The 19,397-nt window shown below is 38.5% G+C and overlaps 3 protein-coding genes and 1 long non-coding RNA gene across 7 annotated transcripts in view; 1 reads left to right on the top strand and 3 right to left on the bottom strand.

Moving 5' to 3' along the window:
• Nucleotides 1–43: 43 nt before the first annotated feature.
• LOC145653911 (uncharacterized) lies at nucleotides 44–1,399 on the bottom strand. The gene is made up of 5 exons (XM_081708547.1): nucleotides 1,264–1,399; nucleotides 1,078–1,177; nucleotides 867–981; nucleotides 507–677; nucleotides 44–228 (listed from the first exon to the last, which is right to left on the bottom strand). Exons 3-5 carry the CDS (start codon nucleotides 976–978, stop codon nucleotides 71–73), a joined length of 441 nt encoding a protein of 146 aa, XP_081564673.1. The 5' UTR covers nucleotides 979–981; nucleotides 1,078–1,177; nucleotides 1,264–1,399; the 3' UTR covers nucleotides 44–70.
• Nucleotides 1,400–3,580: 2,181 nt separating this feature from the next.
• LOC145653847 (uncharacterized) lies at nucleotides 3,581–4,419 on the bottom strand. Its single transcript, XR_014120068.1, has 3 exons — nucleotides 4,330–4,419; nucleotides 4,197–4,241; nucleotides 3,581–3,716 (listed from the first exon to the last, which is right to left on the bottom strand). It is a non-coding gene; the product is annotated as an uncharacterized LOC145653847 (long non-coding RNA).
• Nucleotides 4,420–8,512: 4,093 nt separating this feature from the next.
• cts12 (cathepsin 12) overlaps nucleotides 8,513–19,397 on the bottom strand; it is a 23,785-nt gene continuing 12,900 nt past the window's right edge. Inside the window, exons 6-12 of one of the 4 annotated variants that reach the window (XM_081708090.1) lie at nucleotides 16,264–16,334; nucleotides 12,665–12,787; nucleotides 10,324–10,488; nucleotides 9,887–10,108; nucleotides 9,501–9,669; nucleotides 9,180–9,285; nucleotides 8,513–8,774 (exon numbers count right to left, since the gene is read on the bottom strand). In XM_081708090.1, the coding sequence (XP_081564216.1) occupies nucleotides 8,675–8,774; nucleotides 9,180–9,285; nucleotides 9,501–9,669; nucleotides 9,887–10,108; nucleotides 10,324–10,488; nucleotides 12,665–12,787; nucleotides 16,264–16,334 (956 nt within the window). In that variant the 3' untranslated portion in view covers nucleotides 8,513–8,674. The remainder of the gene's footprint in view (nucleotides 8,775–9,179; nucleotides 9,286–9,500; nucleotides 9,670–9,886; nucleotides 10,109–10,323; nucleotides 10,489–12,664; nucleotides 12,788–16,263; nucleotides 16,335–19,397) is intronic. The other 3 variants (XM_081708089.1, XM_081708088.1, XM_081708091.1) reach the window with 3 other exon arrangements.
• The window catches only part of ankrd29 (ankyrin repeat domain 29), a 6,442-nt gene continuing 1,012 nt past the window's right edge, over nucleotides 13,968–19,397 (top strand). Inside the window, exons 1-9 of the mRNA XM_027005495.3 lie at nucleotides 13,968–14,191; nucleotides 14,616–14,726; nucleotides 14,922–15,020; nucleotides 16,098–16,196; nucleotides 17,189–17,287; nucleotides 17,849–17,947; nucleotides 18,272–18,370; nucleotides 18,926–19,021; nucleotides 19,109–19,207. Coding sequence (XP_026861296.1) covers nucleotides 14,180–14,191; nucleotides 14,616–14,726; nucleotides 14,922–15,020; nucleotides 16,098–16,196; nucleotides 17,189–17,287; nucleotides 17,849–17,947; nucleotides 18,272–18,370; nucleotides 18,926–19,021; nucleotides 19,109–19,207 — 813 coding nt within the window. The 5' untranslated portion in view covers nucleotides 13,968–14,179. The remainder of the gene's footprint in view (nucleotides 14,192–14,615; nucleotides 14,727–14,921; nucleotides 15,021–16,097; nucleotides 16,197–17,188; nucleotides 17,288–17,848; nucleotides 17,948–18,271; nucleotides 18,371–18,925; nucleotides 19,022–19,108; nucleotides 19,208–19,397) is intronic.

The following is a 19,397-nucleotide window of genomic DNA, read 5'->3' as shown; positions in this document are numbered from 1 at the left end:
TATCTTGGATTTTGCGTTTGCTTACAGTGAGTCAGGGTGAGAAGAGCTAAACCATGCTGGGGAAGCTCCCCTAGTGTTCTTCAGCACTTACACTGTTGACCATGTCCCTGCTCTCCTTGATCATGTCTTTGATCCTTGTGATACTGTTGGACATGTGGGTTGTGCTGTGACCCTCCACCTCAGCCAGAGTATCAGGCAGCAAGGGGAGGAGTTTGTTAAGCTCCTTCACTGACAAGAAGCATGTCAACAAATGCACTCCTTAGAGCAAGTTTCCTTAGCACTTCTTTGAATACACAGCACATAGGTGGTCATATCAATATGTGCTAATTCTAGCTAAGGATGGGCATGGACCTTTAAGGCATTATGAAAGAAAGCCAGCACCGAATTCTCTTTTGCTGGCCTGACTCCTACACTAAGACCTGGAAAAACTATGCCTTTATTTTGTTACAATAAAATCATTATTGTCCGCCAATCCCTCCATCCGTGCAGCAGGTGAAGAAGCTTACATGTTTTGTTGACATGGCTGAGTATACTGTGCACATCTGAATCGCCACTGGAAACTGTCATCTTGTCCAACCCCTTACTTATATTCTCCAGTCGTGCTATGATAAAGTTCACTATGCTGTTGGCAGCCTGGACAGCATCCTTAGTTTGGTTCAGAACAGCAGTAATATCATCTAAATGAAAAGAAATAGATCCAAAAGTGTGTTAAAGTGGGGCTGTTGGCTGGGTAGTGGATGCACTGTGGTACACTGGGGATACACTGGGGGTGAACTGGGGTACACTGGGGATACACTGGGGGTGAACTGGGGGTGAACTGGGGTACACTGGGGGATACACTGGGGGGTACACTGGGGGGTACACACCACTGGAAATGTTGTTCAGCTCCTCCTTGATGGCTTGAATCTCTCTGTTCATACTTCTTTGTTTATCCTTCCCCTTTTCTAAGCGCTTTTTAATGGCACTGTATTTTTGCATGATCTCTTAAGGCAAATATGAAAAGTTGTTGTTTTATCAAGGTAGACCAGGCCTACTGCATATCAAAGCTATATCAAATAATACTAACAGCACAGACACCTTTTAACTCATTCTCAGCTTTCAACGCTTTGTAATGTAAGGCTTTTGTGGAGTTGTTCAGGTCTTTGGCCTTCTTAGTCAGATTTTGTACTTCCATGTCCTGTCCAAAAAAGAAAAACAGTCCTTTGAATATGACTGACTTATTACACTAATTAAATGCCGCATGTTTGGACCAGTAGCACTCACCTCCAGTACCTGTTCTGCATCTTCTTTCGCATCATTGGCTGCTAACTCGACATTCTTGATAGCATCTATGACATCACTGTAGGTATGGATTGCCTCTACTGACTTGTGAACTGCTGAAGTGTTGGTAAAATTCAGCAGAGACCTACAAAGAAAGTGTGGGTAAGAGTTAGAATTATATTTCTATAGTAAAATACAGGAAACCCACAGACTGCTACCTCTACCACTGCATCCATGGAGGTATTTTGCAAAGTCATAAGTAGAAAAACGAAACAAATTTCCCTGTCCGTTTTGAATGTTGAAGCACGTCTTAAATTATATGGAGGGTTACGATGGGCACCCGTTGAAGCAATGCTCGGAAAAACCCAGTGTTAATTCAGCATTAGAGTTTTGTTGGGTATAAATTGTTAATATGTGAACCTACATTTGAAACGTCATGGCAAAATTCATGAGATCACTGGCATGCTCCTCTGCTTGTCTGACAATGCCATCCTTGGCCCCAGCCTCTGATAGCATGCTGAGTCTGTTGTTTATACCTGTGTTTGCTCCATCCAGTTCAGCAGCAAGTCCTCCATAGCTCTGAAAAGCAGCAGAGTTCTGATTAACAACAAAACCCCGATGCTGAACGAAAGAGAGTTGAATGAAAATTGTTCTTAACCTTCTGCAGAAGTCAAAAAATAAAATACAGATGAGCAGCAATGTGATTTTGTTGCACTTATGAGTCATAAACCTGCAAAATGTTAAATGTAAAAATATTAAAATTCTTACATTCTTTAGGTCTTGCATCATCTTCTGAAGGTTTACCATGTCTCTCAACGTTCCTCTAATCATGGCCAAATCAGCAGAGATGTTGACCTGCTCTTTTCTAAATATCTTCTCGCACTTCTGTAACATAAGGATTGTAGTTTACCAAATATGTACATTTTTAATTGTTTAATTAAAACTCCTAAGTGTGTAATTACCAGAATGCTTGACACAGATACCTCATTTGCATCATTGATGAGTTTGGACTTGTTAACCATTTTCTCTGCCTGTTTCAGGGCTTCCTCGAGATCTTTAACCTTAGAGACCTGGAACATCAAATCTTGACCTATTTGCTTAGCAGTAGCCAGAGTGTCAGTTACTGGTCCATTTAGGTTCTTCATGATGTAGTCTAAGACTATGGAAAAGACACAGGAAATTTGTAGAAATTCTCTCTCTCGGGAGCAAAAAGAAGTTCTCCTGACTGGAATGACATGCACCAAATAAATATTAAACTTCCTGAGACCTGTCAGAGCAGTCACTGATTATGGCCAGGCACAAGTAGCTCAAGAGCCGAATCTTTACAACAGCCACAGCGAAGCATATTTTTGGGTGATTTAGACAAAACAACCTGATTAGCAGTAACTTACGCCTCTCTGCTTCCCTGATCTCAGCCTCAGCTAGCCTCCTCTGCACCTGGCAGTCATGTCTCCTCATGTCAGCCATGATGAGCTGCACTTCCTCTAACATCCTGATGGCTTCCACAGCGCCGGTGTCGTTGGACATCTTCAGCTGTTCCAGGAGCTCTAAATGAGCATCGGGGTGGCCATGACCATGAGGGTTAGAGACAGTCCATACAGCATACAACACAAAGGTCTGGCTACGTTTCTGCTTTTTCAGACAACTGCACATAAGCATCCATCTATGGAGTCAAGGGGAGTTAAGGAATGTGTAACATTCAGTGTGGAATAAGGACCATGCAAACAAATGTCCCACCTCTAAAAGGTGGTATGTAATGGCAAAGGCCAAATGATTTGATTTGTATTGACCTTCTATTCTTTTCAAAAGCTCCTTGGTTTCAGTGAGTAGATCATGGCCCAGGTGGTGGATTGTGTCCAGATCACCTAATAACTCATTTAGGGCTAAAGATGTCAGATCTGCCTGAAAATAACAGATTTGAATATTCAAATATGATCGTATACACACTTTATGAGCACTCACAAATGCATGATTTAAAAATTATTTAATGGAGTGTAAAGTTAAAAAACAATCCTACTATTTATGGGAGTCAGGAATAGGGAGCAGAACTTGACTTTACCTTGACTTTAAGTGTGTTCAAATCATTTTTGACACTATCCATGTCTTTCTCTAACTCTTTCACCTTGGGTTTCAGCACACGGACAGACATTCTGTATTTAATTACTAGCACCTGAAGTAATGAAACAAAACCCCACTGTGTGAGAGATGTCAAGTATTTTCGATTTCTTTTGTTTCTTTTATTCCTTTAGACTAAAACAATCAATGTGCAGCATGGTGTTAAGGGGTCATGTGTTGTTCTGCTACCTTTATAGCATCAGTGGCATCTTCCAGTTCTCTCAGTGCAGTGAGATATGCAGTGTTTTCACTATAAGACTCTAGTTGAGCCTTTAATCTGGAGAACTCAAAACCCACTGCCTCTAGATCATCCACTAATGTCTGAATGCAGCTATCACACTCTACAAGAAGAAAACCGAGACAATTAAATCTGGATTGAATTGCCAGATATCACTGGTGCTGGAAACATTTGTAACTGATTCTTATTTTATTGCACTTAAGCCAGAGTGGCACTGATATGGTCCTGGAAGGTGACCTCAGTACATAGGCTAACATTCCCCAGGATTGAATTTTCCAAGGATTCATTTCATGTGCCTTGGAATGCTGGTTCTGAATGCAGTCCCCAGGGCCTACCAGAGAGGTTTAGTACACCTGTACTAAGTATTTAATGTGTTTAAAGACTTTGTTCATGTGTGCTGTGAGCTGGAATTAAGCAGAAATATAGAGTATCTAGTGAGAAAAGCTGTATTAAAGTGTGGAACACAATAAACTGACTGGGACTGGGGTTCTATGGGACTAAAGTAAAAGACCTCTTGTCTGAACCTGAGTTCCACACTGACTTATATGATGGTATATGACTACAATGGAGGCTGATTACAAACCTTGGCAGTTTTGAGCCGTACTAGGATCTTCTGGGGCTTCACACTCTATAGAAAGATAATATCTTCACATTCACAGCACAACTTCAAATCCAACATAATAACAAATGTAGAAATCAGGTTCAAAAGTGATTACCGCCTGTAATGGGGTCACAAAAATTGCCATGACTGCATTTACAGGGCTGGCAACTCCCTCCAAATTCTAATGGGTTGCCATAGAAACCAGCAGCACACCTATGACATGTAAAGAAGGAGGAGGAGGTGTGCCCACAATAGACTCATGGGTGATGCAACATACAAACTTTCATGAAGATTTAGAATAAAATAGTCAGTCCTTGGTTTCCAGGTTCCCTGCGGGGATTAGTACCAGGGCTCCCAAAATCTGCAGATACTCAATATAGCTGGACAAACTACAATGCTCTGCTAGCTCAGGTAACTAATGTCAAACATCAAAGTAAACAAAAAAAATGTAATTCTACTGGAAGTTATTCAAATATATCATCCCCACAGTTAAGGCTAGACTAGCAGCTCTTTTTAACATTATATTTAATTGTTACTATCTGATCCACTCACCACCTTTTTCACTCATTTTTTTCTTTCTCTTTTCACTGCCAGAAGGATAACTCGTCTTCATTTATATTGACTAGCTTTCGTTGTTGACAACAACTTTCAATCGTGCATGCTATTTGCAACGTGAGTAGAGTCACGCGGGGCCCCCTTGGGGAATTCAGGCCTCGTACTATCATTGCAAAGTTTGCACATTTTCACTGCTGTAGTTTAAAGTTTGTCAGCCCTCAGGGGCCATCTACTGGCCTAGGGCCCCAAGAAGCTGCCTGCCTTGCCTAGCCTGGAGGCAAGCAGCGCCTCTGGATAAAGAGGGCCAACTGTTTTCACATAGATATTTTTGTGGTTGATTCCATAGTTTCCCTTTAGGGGAGAATTGCATTTAGTTAAATGAATGAGTTGTAAGTATTGCGATCTATAGAGACATACCTTTCACAGCGGGCTCCTGAATAACCTGCTTGGCACAGGCATGTAAACTCATCTCCAACCCACAGACAACCAAAAGAAAAACTGAAAAAAGGTCAAGCATAATTTTCAAGTAATAATCACTGTTCAGTTAAGAATCAAGAGTAACATTAGCACAAATGAGGCATACAGTGGTGTGTGTGTGTGTGTCTGTTTGAACATGGGTGTGTCTGGTCAATGCTGTGTTTTGGCCAGGGTGTGTGTGTGAGTGTGTTATGAACAGCAGTATACCTGTGAGGTTGATCAGAGTAGGAGCATGGACACAGCCAGCATGTCCCGACAGCTGCATTGCCATAGTAACCCTCGGCACACTGTTCACAGTGATCTCCTGCTGTATGCATCTGGCAGTTCTAGATGATGAAGTGAACATCAGAAGGGAATGTGAAGCAGCTCCCTGCCTTGTTCTTATAAGACAGACTAGGATGCGGTTTATTGTAGTCCAACAGCAACAATAGGAACTATCTCCCAGATTAACCTGTTGGACAGTATGAAGACCTATATCACAACACCCTAGGACACAATCATGACACTTCATGTTTGAATAAGATTTGATTAGTCACTTTCAACCTCACTCTAGAATATCCTCCTGCCTGATTATCCAGACAGGGCCCACAATCTCTACTCTGTAATCAGTCCTGATTTAAAAAAGAACACCCACATCGCTTTTGGGACATGTTGGTTTTCAAATGAATTTATCATGTCACTTCTTGTGCGTGTGAAGATTTAAGTCAGCTGTTGGAAATGTTGCCAGGTGATTGATCTTGCTCTCAAGTAATTGCTTAATATGTCTGAGTGTGAAGGTAGTGTCTAAACCTGCCCTGAGAACTACAAGCACTAAATATCAAATAAAAATGCCTCTCATTGTTCTTTACTAGTGTGTTTTAGTAATTAAAATCACCAAATAGCTAAAAAAAAAAACTCTAAGTAAATAATTTTCTCAAATTCATCTTTATGTCATTTTGAAAATGGTTTGTAATCAACCTTAAGATGATCTGAATGTTGGGAAAAGTGACAGAATGGAACCAAGAGACAAAGACACCTACCACGCATTTTCCCGTGGCTGGGTCACATTCGTGAGAAAGGCCATTGCAATTACAGGGAACACACTGTCCCCTGTAAGGTCCTCTCCTCTCCCTATACTGCCCAGGATCACAGCCCTGCACAGATTCCAGCTCACAGAGTGAAGCTCACAATCACTATATGCCGTACACAATAAACACGCCTTCGCTGGGAAAGCAAATACCCCTGCATGGTATGAATTACAGCAAGCCTGCTAATTATCATAAATGGATTTCGTCAGCTTCCTGTTTTCCAGCCTTTTAAAACATTTTTAAACATACAGTAGATTAGAGTGATTACCTACACTAGAATGACCGTTTCAGGCCCATGTTTACTTATTACAAGGATGAACAGCAGCTTACCTGCATAACTGCCCCAGCAGAGTGGTTGTTGTAAGTGGGGTCACAGTATATTCTTGAAGCTTGCTGATGCTCACCATTGACCTGAATGTGGCCAGGTGGTGAGTTCTGAGCGGTAGCACACAGGCAAGGACCAGCCAGACAGAAGAGCAGCAGACCCCACAAACACCTCATCCTAAATGAAGTGCTCAACAGAACACAGAACACCTGGGAACAAGCCAGTTTGCACCTGTGTTCCCTTCTCCCATGGATGGTGTGCTCATCTGCCAGCCACTACCCACTTCTTCACTTCACTGCAAAGAATTCTCAAAAAAAAGGAAAAAATCTGAAACAATATTCAAATACTACTCAAAACTCCAAGCTAAGATGAAAAGTTCCATCTAGATTGCAACTACTCAAATATTACTCAAAAGGCCAAGCAAAATGAAGATGCTAAGAAACTATAAACAACGAAAGTGCTCTTGGGTTCAAAGATCATTTTTTATCTACCTGCTTGCCAGTCCAGAGGCAACAGTGATACACACATTCTGAAGGCAGACAAAGGTTCAGCTTCTCATATGCCAGTGCAGGCGCTAGAAGGAGCAAAGAATCGCTTTTTAACTTGTTCTAATATTTGCATCTGTTCCTAAGCTTATCTCTCCTCCCTCCGGCTACAGCCCACCTTTGTGATAACACCTTTATGAATCGTTCCTTTTCTTTAAGGCATTAAGTGTGTTTTAGGTTTAATTAGTGCATCAATCAGTATAACATATATAAGAGCAATTATAAGAGTGTTGGCATGGGCAACACTGTTGTCATGTGACTGTGGTCTGATGACTGCATTGCATGGTCTTTACATAGTGGTACATGCCAGGGTCAGTCCAAACAAAACAGGCCCTGATAACAGAACACTAATGGCGGACATAAACATCTCAGCCTGGACAGCTAGTGCAAGCATTCTGTCATCAAGTGAGCGTTACTGTGGGAAAGAATGTGGTGCACGCTTAAACGAGACACAACACTCGTGCACTTAGCCTTGTGGATGTCTCCAGAGCTATGTGAGACTTCAGGGTGTGATGTGTTCAAGTCTTTGCAGCAACTCTGTAAACTGTGCAGTGAGTTTACTGAGTGGGTGTGGCGGTGGGACAGCATGTCCTGAACATCACCTGCTACAATGGGCTCTGGGTGGAAGGAGAAATCCTTTCATGGTCATGCAGGAACATCTCCCATTACAAACAATTTAAAAATTTGCCTTAATTTAGAGAATCAGCAACTGGTCTTAGATCCTCTGCACTTATGTTTACAGAACATGTTCAAAGACCTGACTGTGATTTAATAATTTCTTTGCTAGATGACTGATGATTGACACATCTAAGACAGCACTTAGTTTACCTAAGTAAATTTCCCTGCTCTGCTTTAAGTACTATGGCAGGAAGCCTCACTGCTTTCCTGAAGGTTTCTTATTCAGAGGCTCACCTGTACTGTACTTGGACTGTCCCTGGACTGTACCAAGCTGACAGAGGTGTGGCTGCATGACTGGCACTTAAAATGTCTCCTTCAGGCATCTCTGAGCTGGTTCCTCAACAATTATATGATGAGATTTAGCTTTGGTATAGACAACAAAATATCTAGACTTTTATACATAATCAAATATGAAATACAAAATCCAGTTGGCTAACATCTAAAAAACTGAAAGGAATAGTGTTTTGGTGTGTGCAGTGAGGGCCTGATGTAATAGCAGACCTGGAAGACCACTGAACCAAACCCTAAAACACACAAGGCTCTCATTGGAGAATGAAGTCCCTGTGTTGGTATGTTTTTAAGTCTTTTGTGAACTCAAATAAGTTTTTTGACACAAGGAACTGATCACTGAGCTGTAGCTCAAGCCCTCTTTATTGGCAAATTCAAAGCCCTTATATAATACAAATATAAGGAGGGGTGGCCTTCTGGCAGCCATATATATATATATATATATATATATATATATATATATATATATGTATATATAATTCAAAGCCCTTATATAATTCAAAGCCCTTATATGGTACAAAGCTTTTATACAATGGGGTAGAGCGCATAGCTGGCAATGCCGCAGGTGTTACTCCTGCTCCGACGCATTCGCATGTAGCCTCCCTCTCCCCAGGCTGCGCCCCAGCTGACGGCAGAGGAAAGAAGAACCTTAAGGTCACATGACTCACTCAAAACACAGAGAATGCCTCAGTTGGAATTCAGGAGCTCCTTTCTACTGATAATAGCAAAGTGACAACCTCAGCTCCAACTAAGTGCAGAGTTTTATTCCAAGGCTGTCAGAACTTTGTAACAGCTGTATATGAACAAATGAACAGTCTACACATCGTAACTGACTTTAAACTAAACACATTTCACTCTTTCCCCTGCTCTGGCACAGCTGATTCAACACACTGTGTAATTACAATGCTGTTATAGCTGAACTGCACACTCAGTCACTTAAGCTAACCCAAGCACTTCTTGTTGAGCAGGGTAAACAATATGGCCCGGCCACTCCTACACTAGAAGAACAGAGACAGAGATGTATGCTCACCTGTTTTTGATGATCCAGTAGTCCCTGCCCTCCTCAGAACCATAGCCAACCAGGAGTACAGCATGGCTGAGGTTGTTTGGATTACAGCTGGGCTCCTCATAGATCCCTGCATTCAAACATTTAAACTTCTTTTTTTTTTCTTTTCTTTTTTTTTTTTTAAAGAAAAGCAGAATACACCTTTATTTCAAGTTTGGTTTATTTGTCACATACATAGTCATACACAGTACAACACGCAGTGAAATGGTGGACACGCAGTGAAATGGTGGAATTATTTGTGCTCTTTGAACATAATCTGGCTAAAAAATTGTTTTTACATCTTACCTGAGCTATAGAACAGGAAGCTTGGGTGGTCAGCGTCTACTGCAACAGTTATTGGACCAATAGTTGCCAAGGCATCAGCCAATGCCTGTACGTTTCCTTTGGGAATGAATCTGTAGTCACTAATTTGGGCCACAACTTGGCTCCTGTCATGGAAACAGGGCTGCGTGTCCTAGTAAACAGGTAAGATAAACAGTTAAGTAGTTATAACCTATTTATAGAACTACATATTCCACAGAGGTTGAAGCCATTCAGAGGAACAGCTTGGTGCCATAAATAAGTGGTTTTTGATGTTAAGACCATAAAACAGTAAATGACCTTAATAATGAAGCTGAAACCGCTGCCTATCAAACAGTGTAATCGTCTGACTGACTGCACATCTTGCTCACCACAGAGGTATAGGGGTACGTGTCAGATGCTTGCAACCCATTGCTAATGACATAGTCGTAGGCGTTAGCCATCCATGCCCCGCTGCAGCCATATGTGCCATACGACCTGGAGCAGTCCACCAGGTTCTGTTCACTTAAGGACACCAGTCGGCCTGTCTTCCTGAACATTTGTCCCTCGATGGCACCTGTAGTGCTGAACGCCCAGCATGACCCACAGTAGCCCTAAGGGACAAATAACAAGAATAGTTAATGCTCTTTTAAGGTTCTGCTCTTAAACGGTCCCTTAACTCTTAAACAATTCCTTAAATAATAATGTTCCTCACAACTGTCATGTATGCGCACGGACATATGCATGTTTTCTTCAGTTCTTTAAATTGTTGGTTCATATTTATGGAGACGCTAACTAACACTGGTTAGTGAAGGGAGTTAAAGCTCACCTGGTCTTTAACTTCAGTGACGTATCCCAGTGGCCTATAGTCCACACTGGACTTTCTCAGCTTCTTAGCATGGAGCCTCAGCTTCCATGCAGACACAGTCTTCCCATTCCTTGCTGTCTTGCTATTGATCTTAGCTCCCTGCAACTGCTTGTACTCCTGCCGATTCTGGATTAAAAATAAACCATTTATAGATTTATATATATATATATATATATATATATATATATATATATATATAATACACATACATTACATATATATAAAATACACATACATTACATATATATATAATAAACATACATACACATACATTATATATATATATATATATATATATATATATATATATATAATACACATACATACACATACATTATATATATATAATACACATACATATATATATATAATACACATACATACACATACATTATATATATATATATAATACACATACATACACATACATTATATATATATATATATAGAATACACACACATACACATACATTACATATATATATATATATATAATACACATACATACACATACATTATATACATATATATATATATATAATACACATACATACACATACATTATATATATATAATACACATACATATATATATATATAATACACATACATACACTTACATTATATATATATATATATAATACACATACATACACATACATTATATATATATAACACATACATACACATACATTATATATATATATATATATATATATATATATATATATATATATATAATACACACACATACACATACATTACATATATATATATATAATACACATACATTACACATATATATATATATATATATATATATATATATATATAATGTAATACACATACATACACATACATTATATATATATATTTAAAATACACATACATACATTATATATATATATATATATATAATACACATACATACACATACATTTTATATATATATATATATATATATATATATATATATATAACACATACATGCACATACATACATATATATATATATAATACACATACATACACATACATTATATATATATATATATATATATATATATATATATATATATATATATATATATATATATATATATATATAATACACATACATACACATACATTATATATATATTTAAAATACACATACATACATTATATATATATAATGTAACACATACATACACATACATTATATATATATATATATATAATACACATACATACACATACATTATATATATATATTTAAAATACACATACATACATTATATATATATATATATATAATGTAACACATACATACACATACATTTTATATATATATATAATACACATACATACACATACATTTTATATATATATATATATATATATATATATAATGTATGTGTATGTATGTGTATTATATATATATATATGTATGTATGTGCATGTATGTGTTATATATATATATATATATATATATAATGTGTATTTTAAATATATATATTTATGTGTATTTTAAATATATATATTTATATAAATATATATATTTATATATATATATTTATATATTATATAAATATATAAATATATATAAATATATATAAATATATTATATAAATATATAAATATATTTATATATTATATATTATATATTATATAAATATATAAATATATTTATATATTATATAAATATATATATTTATATATATATATGTATGTGTATTTTAAATATATATATAATGTATGTGTATGTATGTGTATTATATATATATATATATATATATATATATATATATATATATATATATATATATATATATAATGTATGTGTATGTATGTGTATTATATATATATATATGTATGTATGTGCATGTATGTGTTATATATATATATATATATATATATATATATATATATATATATATATATATAATACACATACATACACATACATTATATATATATTTAAAATACACATACATACATTATATATATATAATGTAACACATACATACACATACATTATATATATATATATATATATATATAATACACATACATACACATACATTTTATATATATATATATATATATATATATATATATATATATATATATATATATATATATATGACAATAAGAGCGAGGCGGGGGGGGGGGGGTTTGTAGATTATTTCCAATTTCGTATGCGTGTATATATATATATATATATATATATATATATATATATATATATATATATATATATATATATATATATATATATATATATATATATATATATATATATATATATATATATGACTTACCAGGTCGCCATATTTGTTCATTGTCATAGTAAACTCTGACATTCCCTTCTGAAATCTTTCATTGTTTTCCTCAATCAGTTTCCTGTTGCTCTCCCAAATGACCCGTCTTTCAGTGTCATCCCTCTGTAGACAAGAACAGGCAAGTTATAAATTAGGAAATAATAAAATAAGACGAACTGAGAAGACTGATTTGTAATTATTCTCTGCTTCTGTTTTTGCAAAAGTGAAACACCAGAAGTGGAAACCTTATGGAAATGGCTCAAATAATGCATGTGATTACCATTTTTATTTGTCATATAGACCTACACCGTAATTTTTCATATCAATCGTATTATTTAAATTTGAACTGTAAAAATGAGTCTGCCTGTCTGGTTTGATCTAATGAGCATTATAAAGTCGTCTGTCAGTGAGACCTCTTCTTCGTATGACACTCCGTGGGCTTCTTTCCACTGCTTCCACTCTGACGGCGACTCTTCTTCTGAATCTGTTGCTGCTCCGAGCGGCGCCAATACGAAGACAACGACCAGGGCCGTTCTGCTAAACAGCGCCATCCAGTGGATTTGACGAATTCCTGTCCAAATAGCACTGTCAACACACAGTCCCTTTCTTCTCCCCATCCTTACGTATTGCACTAACATGTACTTTGTAGACATAATCTTGCGAGTATTCACAAAAAAAACGTATAATAGGTAGGGTGAATATGCCGATGGTCCAAATATAAGATATAAGTCTGTAATGGAAGTTCCACTCACCATGCATGTTATTGCAAACCCTGTGCAGAGGATGGATGCTGAACAGAGGACGCTGCAGCAGTGATCGTTCCCCGGTTATATAGAGCGTGTGGAAGGTGTGCCTTCGCTGTCATGTTTCGTGCAGTCGTGCGTTCTAATCCAGGCACGGACGGAGAGAGCCCTCAAATTATAAGTGTCCGTCAATAACAGTCCACGCTAGTCATACACGTCAGAAGAGACACAGCCACAGGTACAGTCATCTCGTCCCTGCCTAAAGTGTGTTTTAATACAGTTTTGTTTTTGGACTGATTGCATGTTTAGTGTTTGACCATTTCCATCCCTATTTCCATATCTATAACAAATCAGGTGTTTGTACCGAATGTATAGCAGCTAAATGATAAACATAGGTTGAATAAAAATGCTCAAAATATATACACTATAAAGAACCTAAAACACACAAGATGCATAAAATAATTGTTGAAAGCAAGCAAAAAAGGATTTGTTTCTGTGCTTTGCTCGTGTGTGCGCGCGCGCGCGCGTGCGTGCGTGTGTGTGTGCTTAAGAAAAAGAGAGTGCGCTCGTCATCAGGAAGGACAGAGAGGGAATTCACTCTGCTGAAGCAAACGCTTCTGGCGCTGTTCCGCAGTAACCGCACCAACAGAGCTGAGAGTCCCCCGGCCGCCATAAATACTACAATTACTGCGATACAAAGGAAAACGCGGCATAGCTAAAGCTGACTGCGATAGTCTACACGCTAGCGGAATGAGTGACGAATGAGTTCAGCATGTCTTTCAAGGTAAATCGTTTTTTGGAGTACACGACCTAGTTATGCGGTTCATAGGACATGTCCAAAATGAGCCACGAGCGTTTGCTGTGTGTCCGGTCCTGGTCAGCGTTATACACAGAGTAGTTGAAGTAGAAAAACGCTTTCGTTTATTTCATATTATGCATCTGTCGTGTTGGAGCATATGTGGTAGGGGTAGCTCAACTGAAGAGATCAGTCAAAAAATGCCGATGATGGTCCGATGACAGGTTGCACTGACATGCAGTTTCGAGATGGCCCTGGTAACAGTATTTCATTTACCGTTTTGCACCCCAAGTTCTACTTCCCTCCTCATGGTACTTTGCGCATAGGCACAATGTCTTATGTAAATACGACATAAGCTGCGCATTGTGACCATAATGTTATTACTTTCTGCGTGTGTGCATCTGTCCGGCAGAAGGAAACGCCCCTGGCCAACGCTGTGTTTTGGGCAGCGAGAAAGGGCAACCTAGCGCTTCTTCAGCTGCTGCTCAACAGTGGCCGCGTGGACGTGGATTGCAAAGACAGTGTATGGGTTTCCTCTGCATTCACTATTGCACACACATATTAATCAGTAAACACCTACATGAATAAAATAGGCTGCCGCTAAGACAAAGTTACCAAAATGCAAGCACCACAAATGCAGATGCAGTTCTTGGTTTAATCCCTCGAGGTGGTGATGTTAGGATTTGATACATGCTTTAATTTTCATGCTGTGTTACAGTATGGGACCTCAGCGCTCATGGTGGCATCCTACAGTGGTCATTATGACTGCGCAAGGGAACTCATCCTGCAAGGTGCAGACATCAACCTGCAGAGAGAGGTAGGAGAGCCAGCTCCCCTGGCATCGGGCCAGAATTTAAAAGAAGCTAGGTGGGAGAAAATCCCACACTTACCCTGATAAAACAGAAGATAATGTGACTTAGACAATACATGGTTACTCGTAGCTGAACACAGCTGCACTCAAAACAAAGAAGCACACAATAAGAAGACTAGGATTTTGGTAGGACTTTGGTCCAAAATTTTCCTCAAGCCTATGATGTTTAGATTAACAGTCATGACTACACATTTATGTCTTTTACATATATTATGTTTAGTCTTGTACACACTTCTTAAATTAGATTAGTATTTTGAAACTGTTTTGATAAGTACGCTATTTTTGTGTGTCTGTAATTCAGCCTGAAAAGTTTGTTTTGATAATTTTAAAACATATGTACTTAAGGCTACTTAACTGCTGAATTTATCGCAAAATTACACTGGTCACCTCGGATGACTAACGCTTGATGCCTAAGATCTTGACTGTTGACCAAAGCCTTCCCAAAATCTATTGTTTAAAAATTTTAGAAAATGTTTCCTGTGAGGATATGAACACATGTGCCTTAAGTGCCTGTTACGTAGCCCCTCTAATATATTGTTAATGTGGAAAAGGCTTTTCTGAATCTCTGCGTAGGCCGAGGTGCCACTGACAATAACCAGATAAGGTGGCAATGTTTAAACATTAGACAATTAGAGGTTTTACTAAGAGTTCATGCTATGGATTTGTGTCCTATGCCAGATGATAACTTTGGAATTTTGGAAGGGTGCGCGTGTTGTTCCTGGTGCTGACCTCGCACAGAGCCTAATGACCATGTTTGTTTTGTGTGTGTGTGTGTGGAGGGGCATGTATATAGTTTTTCATGCTCCCATAATAAAATCCAAAAATCCTCGACACTGTTTGGATATTTGGCAGGTCCACAAGCATTTAGACAAAAACAGCTTTTATCTGAACAACTGAAAGAGTGAAAATGGTTTTGGTTACAGTGTATAAGGTTAGATGTATGCATATAATTATATAGCTACAGTAAATAAACACAAAGATAGTAATACCATAGTGTGTTTGTGTGTGTGATTATTTCTTCAGACAGGTTCTACTGCTCTGTTCTTTGCATCACAACAGGGACATGATGATATCGTCAGGCTCCTCTTTGAATATGGAGCTTCTACCGAGTTCAAGACCAAGGTAGGCAAGTGCCTGCCATCACTCAAGTATAACTGTGCTCTGGTATAGTGGGATTACAAATACATACCTGTGTGTTATTTATGCTGTGAGGTCTGTAGAATGATCTGTAGCTTTTAGACGCCTGTTTTGATCCAGCATCTAGAGATACAAAGTCAGTTCAAAATACTTCCAAATAGTTTGACAATAGGGCAAAATACTGTAAAAGACTGCAACATCATTTTATGCATGTATGGGCTCATGAGCAAAAGAGAGCTGTCAGGAGGAAGAGCGAGACTGAGCTGATACCGAGTAATTGGGAGGTAAATGTGCTGAGCTGGGTGATGACAGTGAGTTTAATACTTGTTTTGGTGGTGCTGCTACAGACAGGCTGGATGTGGCTAATTACAGAGATCACTTCTCTCTCAGTCAAAGCTGTCATTTATGTCATTGACACATGAAGGGGAATTCATATCCTTACCTGTCTGTATATCCATAGCCAAGGTAATGCTATTCCCTGTGTTTTATGAATAGTCTATATTGATAGTGTAGTATCTATCTGGTTGAACTGCAAATGACACATGCTACGTATAATTGTCTCTCATGCCTCCTCTGATGCTTAATCCACCATATACCCAGAACAACACATCATGTACTGTTGCACAGTTTAGACATTTTCATATTCTAAAATAAATTGAACAAGAAAAACAAGAACCTGCACAATTTGGTTGCAGGCTGGACAGAATAAAAGAACAATACATGATGCAAAATTTCAGCTAAAAGGTGCAACAAGATGTTTTTAGATTATGAAAAACATTTGAGAAGGCAAAGTCATTTTTATACCCTATGGGTGCTGACAAATTTGGCTGGGGTTGTATTTGGTTATATTTTACCTAGGCTGCCCCATGGTCAACAGCACTGCAACAATGCACAAAAATGTTGTTGCTAGTGATTTATGTTGTGTTGTTTGTAATGTGTTGTGTTGTTGTTTGTGATTTGTGTTGTGTTCGTTGCAGGATGGGGGCACGGCCCTTTCTGCTGCCTGTCAGCGCGGTCATTCCAAAGTGGTCGAGACCCTGCTCAAGAATGGAGCCAATATCCATGACCAGCTTAGTGTCAGTCTGCTCCCTTCACTAAGAGTGGCAACCCCCCCGGGTGTAGAACCCTTGGCAGCCGACCCCCCCAGTAGGAGCTGTCTGCTGGGGCTTGGCTAGGGCAGCTCCTCTTGGGTTTCCCTCATATCAGTGGTCAGGTGGTGTCAGCTGAATGTGGTGGTACTCATTTTGGACCACAGTCTAAACACTGAACAACTACATGTGAACACAAACAAAATGAACTCCATTCATGCCTGCGCAGTATGACTTAGGATCTGTATAAACGAGGTTAGGTTGAGACCTTGTTTAGAGTACAATATGAGCAAAATGTTTTATAATGTTATAAATTTGTTTTATAATCAGAAGTGAATAATATAAAGAAGTATGAAATCTGGTATCTTTGTACATTTGTACAGTATACAGTCACACTTACATGTCCATACACATAATATATACCAGTATGGATGACCACAGGCTTTTCCCAGTGTTTCCCCCTTAGCTGCTAATAATGAATTCCATGCATGAGTGTATTTTAATACCACTTCGCTTTTTTGGCACGCAGTCTCTCCTCTCATATTTCAGGACGGTGCCACGCCCCTGTTCTTGGCCTCTCAGGAAGGTCATGTGACTGTCATTCGTCAGCTGTTGGCATCCGGAGCCAAAGTGAACCAGCCTCGTGAGGTGAGGCACTCATGCCGCCCCTTGTTCTTTATGCAAGTGTCCTTTATGCAAATGCCCCTTGTCCTTTATGTAAATGTACTTAGGTTATGTGAATATTTTGGTTTTGTTTTGTTCTGGTGAAATAGTTTATTCTGTGCTTGTATGTCTAAAGTTGCTATTATGTTTCTCGTGATATTGCGTTTTCCCAACGGTCTATGATGGGACCTGAAGGCTTAGGTTTTCATTAAAAGCCCACTTGTTCTGTTTTGTTTTGTTTTTTGTTTTGTTTTTTTTTTGGGGGGGGGGGGGGGGGGTGCTCCCTTATATTCCCCTTGCTGCTGTCAGGATGCTGCTGCCCCTCTGTGGATGGCAGCCCAGATGGGACACAGTGAAGTTGTAAAAGTTCTACTACTCCGCGGCGCAGATCGAGATGCTGACAGAAAAGTATGATGCCCATGACTCACTTACTAACCAGAAATATTCTGATAATTGTTCTAAGAGCAACTTTTCATACAAGACACAGCTACTCTCAGTCTGTGTTCTCTCTACACTACTACTAATGCTGAATTGGTGCTTACAGTGTTCAAATGAGTTTCTGTGGTTTAGATAAACAGATAAGGCCTCTAATCAGTGTTTGGGAGTCTGGAGACAGGAGAGTGTGTCTAGAGTTTCACAGAGGTGGGAAGAGACATTTTTCTAGCATCTGTGAATCACAATATATCATTCTCATATCTACAAGTAATCAAATATGCATTTATGAATTAATGCCTAAACATTTAAACTTAAATTAATTTTTCACTAACGATGATCTTGATATTTAAAGAAGTATGTTTAAATTCATTTCACTGATCAGTGCATTATTAATACTGATTCACAAAGTTTTGGATTAAACCATTCACTCGTGGAATAAAAATGAACAATAATAAAAATCCCCTGCTGCTTATCTCATTTGCTTGTCTCCTGTGGCCTCATGGGACTGATCTCTCTGGCGGTCGACAGGACGGATCCACTGCCCTTTTCAAAGCAGCTCACAAAGGCCACTGGCAGGTCGCTGAGGAACTCCTCAAGTTCAGCCCCTGTCTTGGCCTTCTGAAGGTGTGAAGGCCCTCTTATTAACGACTTCCACAGTTAACACGGCTCCTCCTCATTTCAAATTCTGTGACCGTTTTCTCTCTCTTTTAGAATGGGTCTACAGCTCTACATGCTGCAGTCCTGAGTGGGAGTGTGAAAACTGTGACACTTCTGCTGCGAGCAAATGCTGACGCTACTTTACCAAACAAGGTGAGCTCTCCCAGGGGCTCAATCTCTCAGGAGAAAGTCACTACATTTATTCTAGTCAAACACACCTCTTCCATCTAAAAAGGTTTTTCAAGAGTATCTGACGATCTTGATCATGGTTTGGGATAAGCTCTACAATACTAACAGGATGTGATTTAGAGGGTAATTTGCTATTGTCCTGAGCCATTCCTGA

Source organism: Electrophorus electricus, chromosome 26 (genome assembly GCF_041902795.1).
Source record: "Electrophorus electricus isolate QZ-2024a chromosome 26, ASM4190279v1, whole genome shotgun sequence".
NCBI classification, from domain to species: domain Eukaryota; kingdom Metazoa; phylum Chordata; class Actinopteri; order Gymnotiformes; family Gymnotidae; genus Electrophorus; species Electrophorus electricus.
Note: the sequence above shows the minus strand (reverse complement) of the source record. Positions and strands in the feature narration are given on the sequence as shown.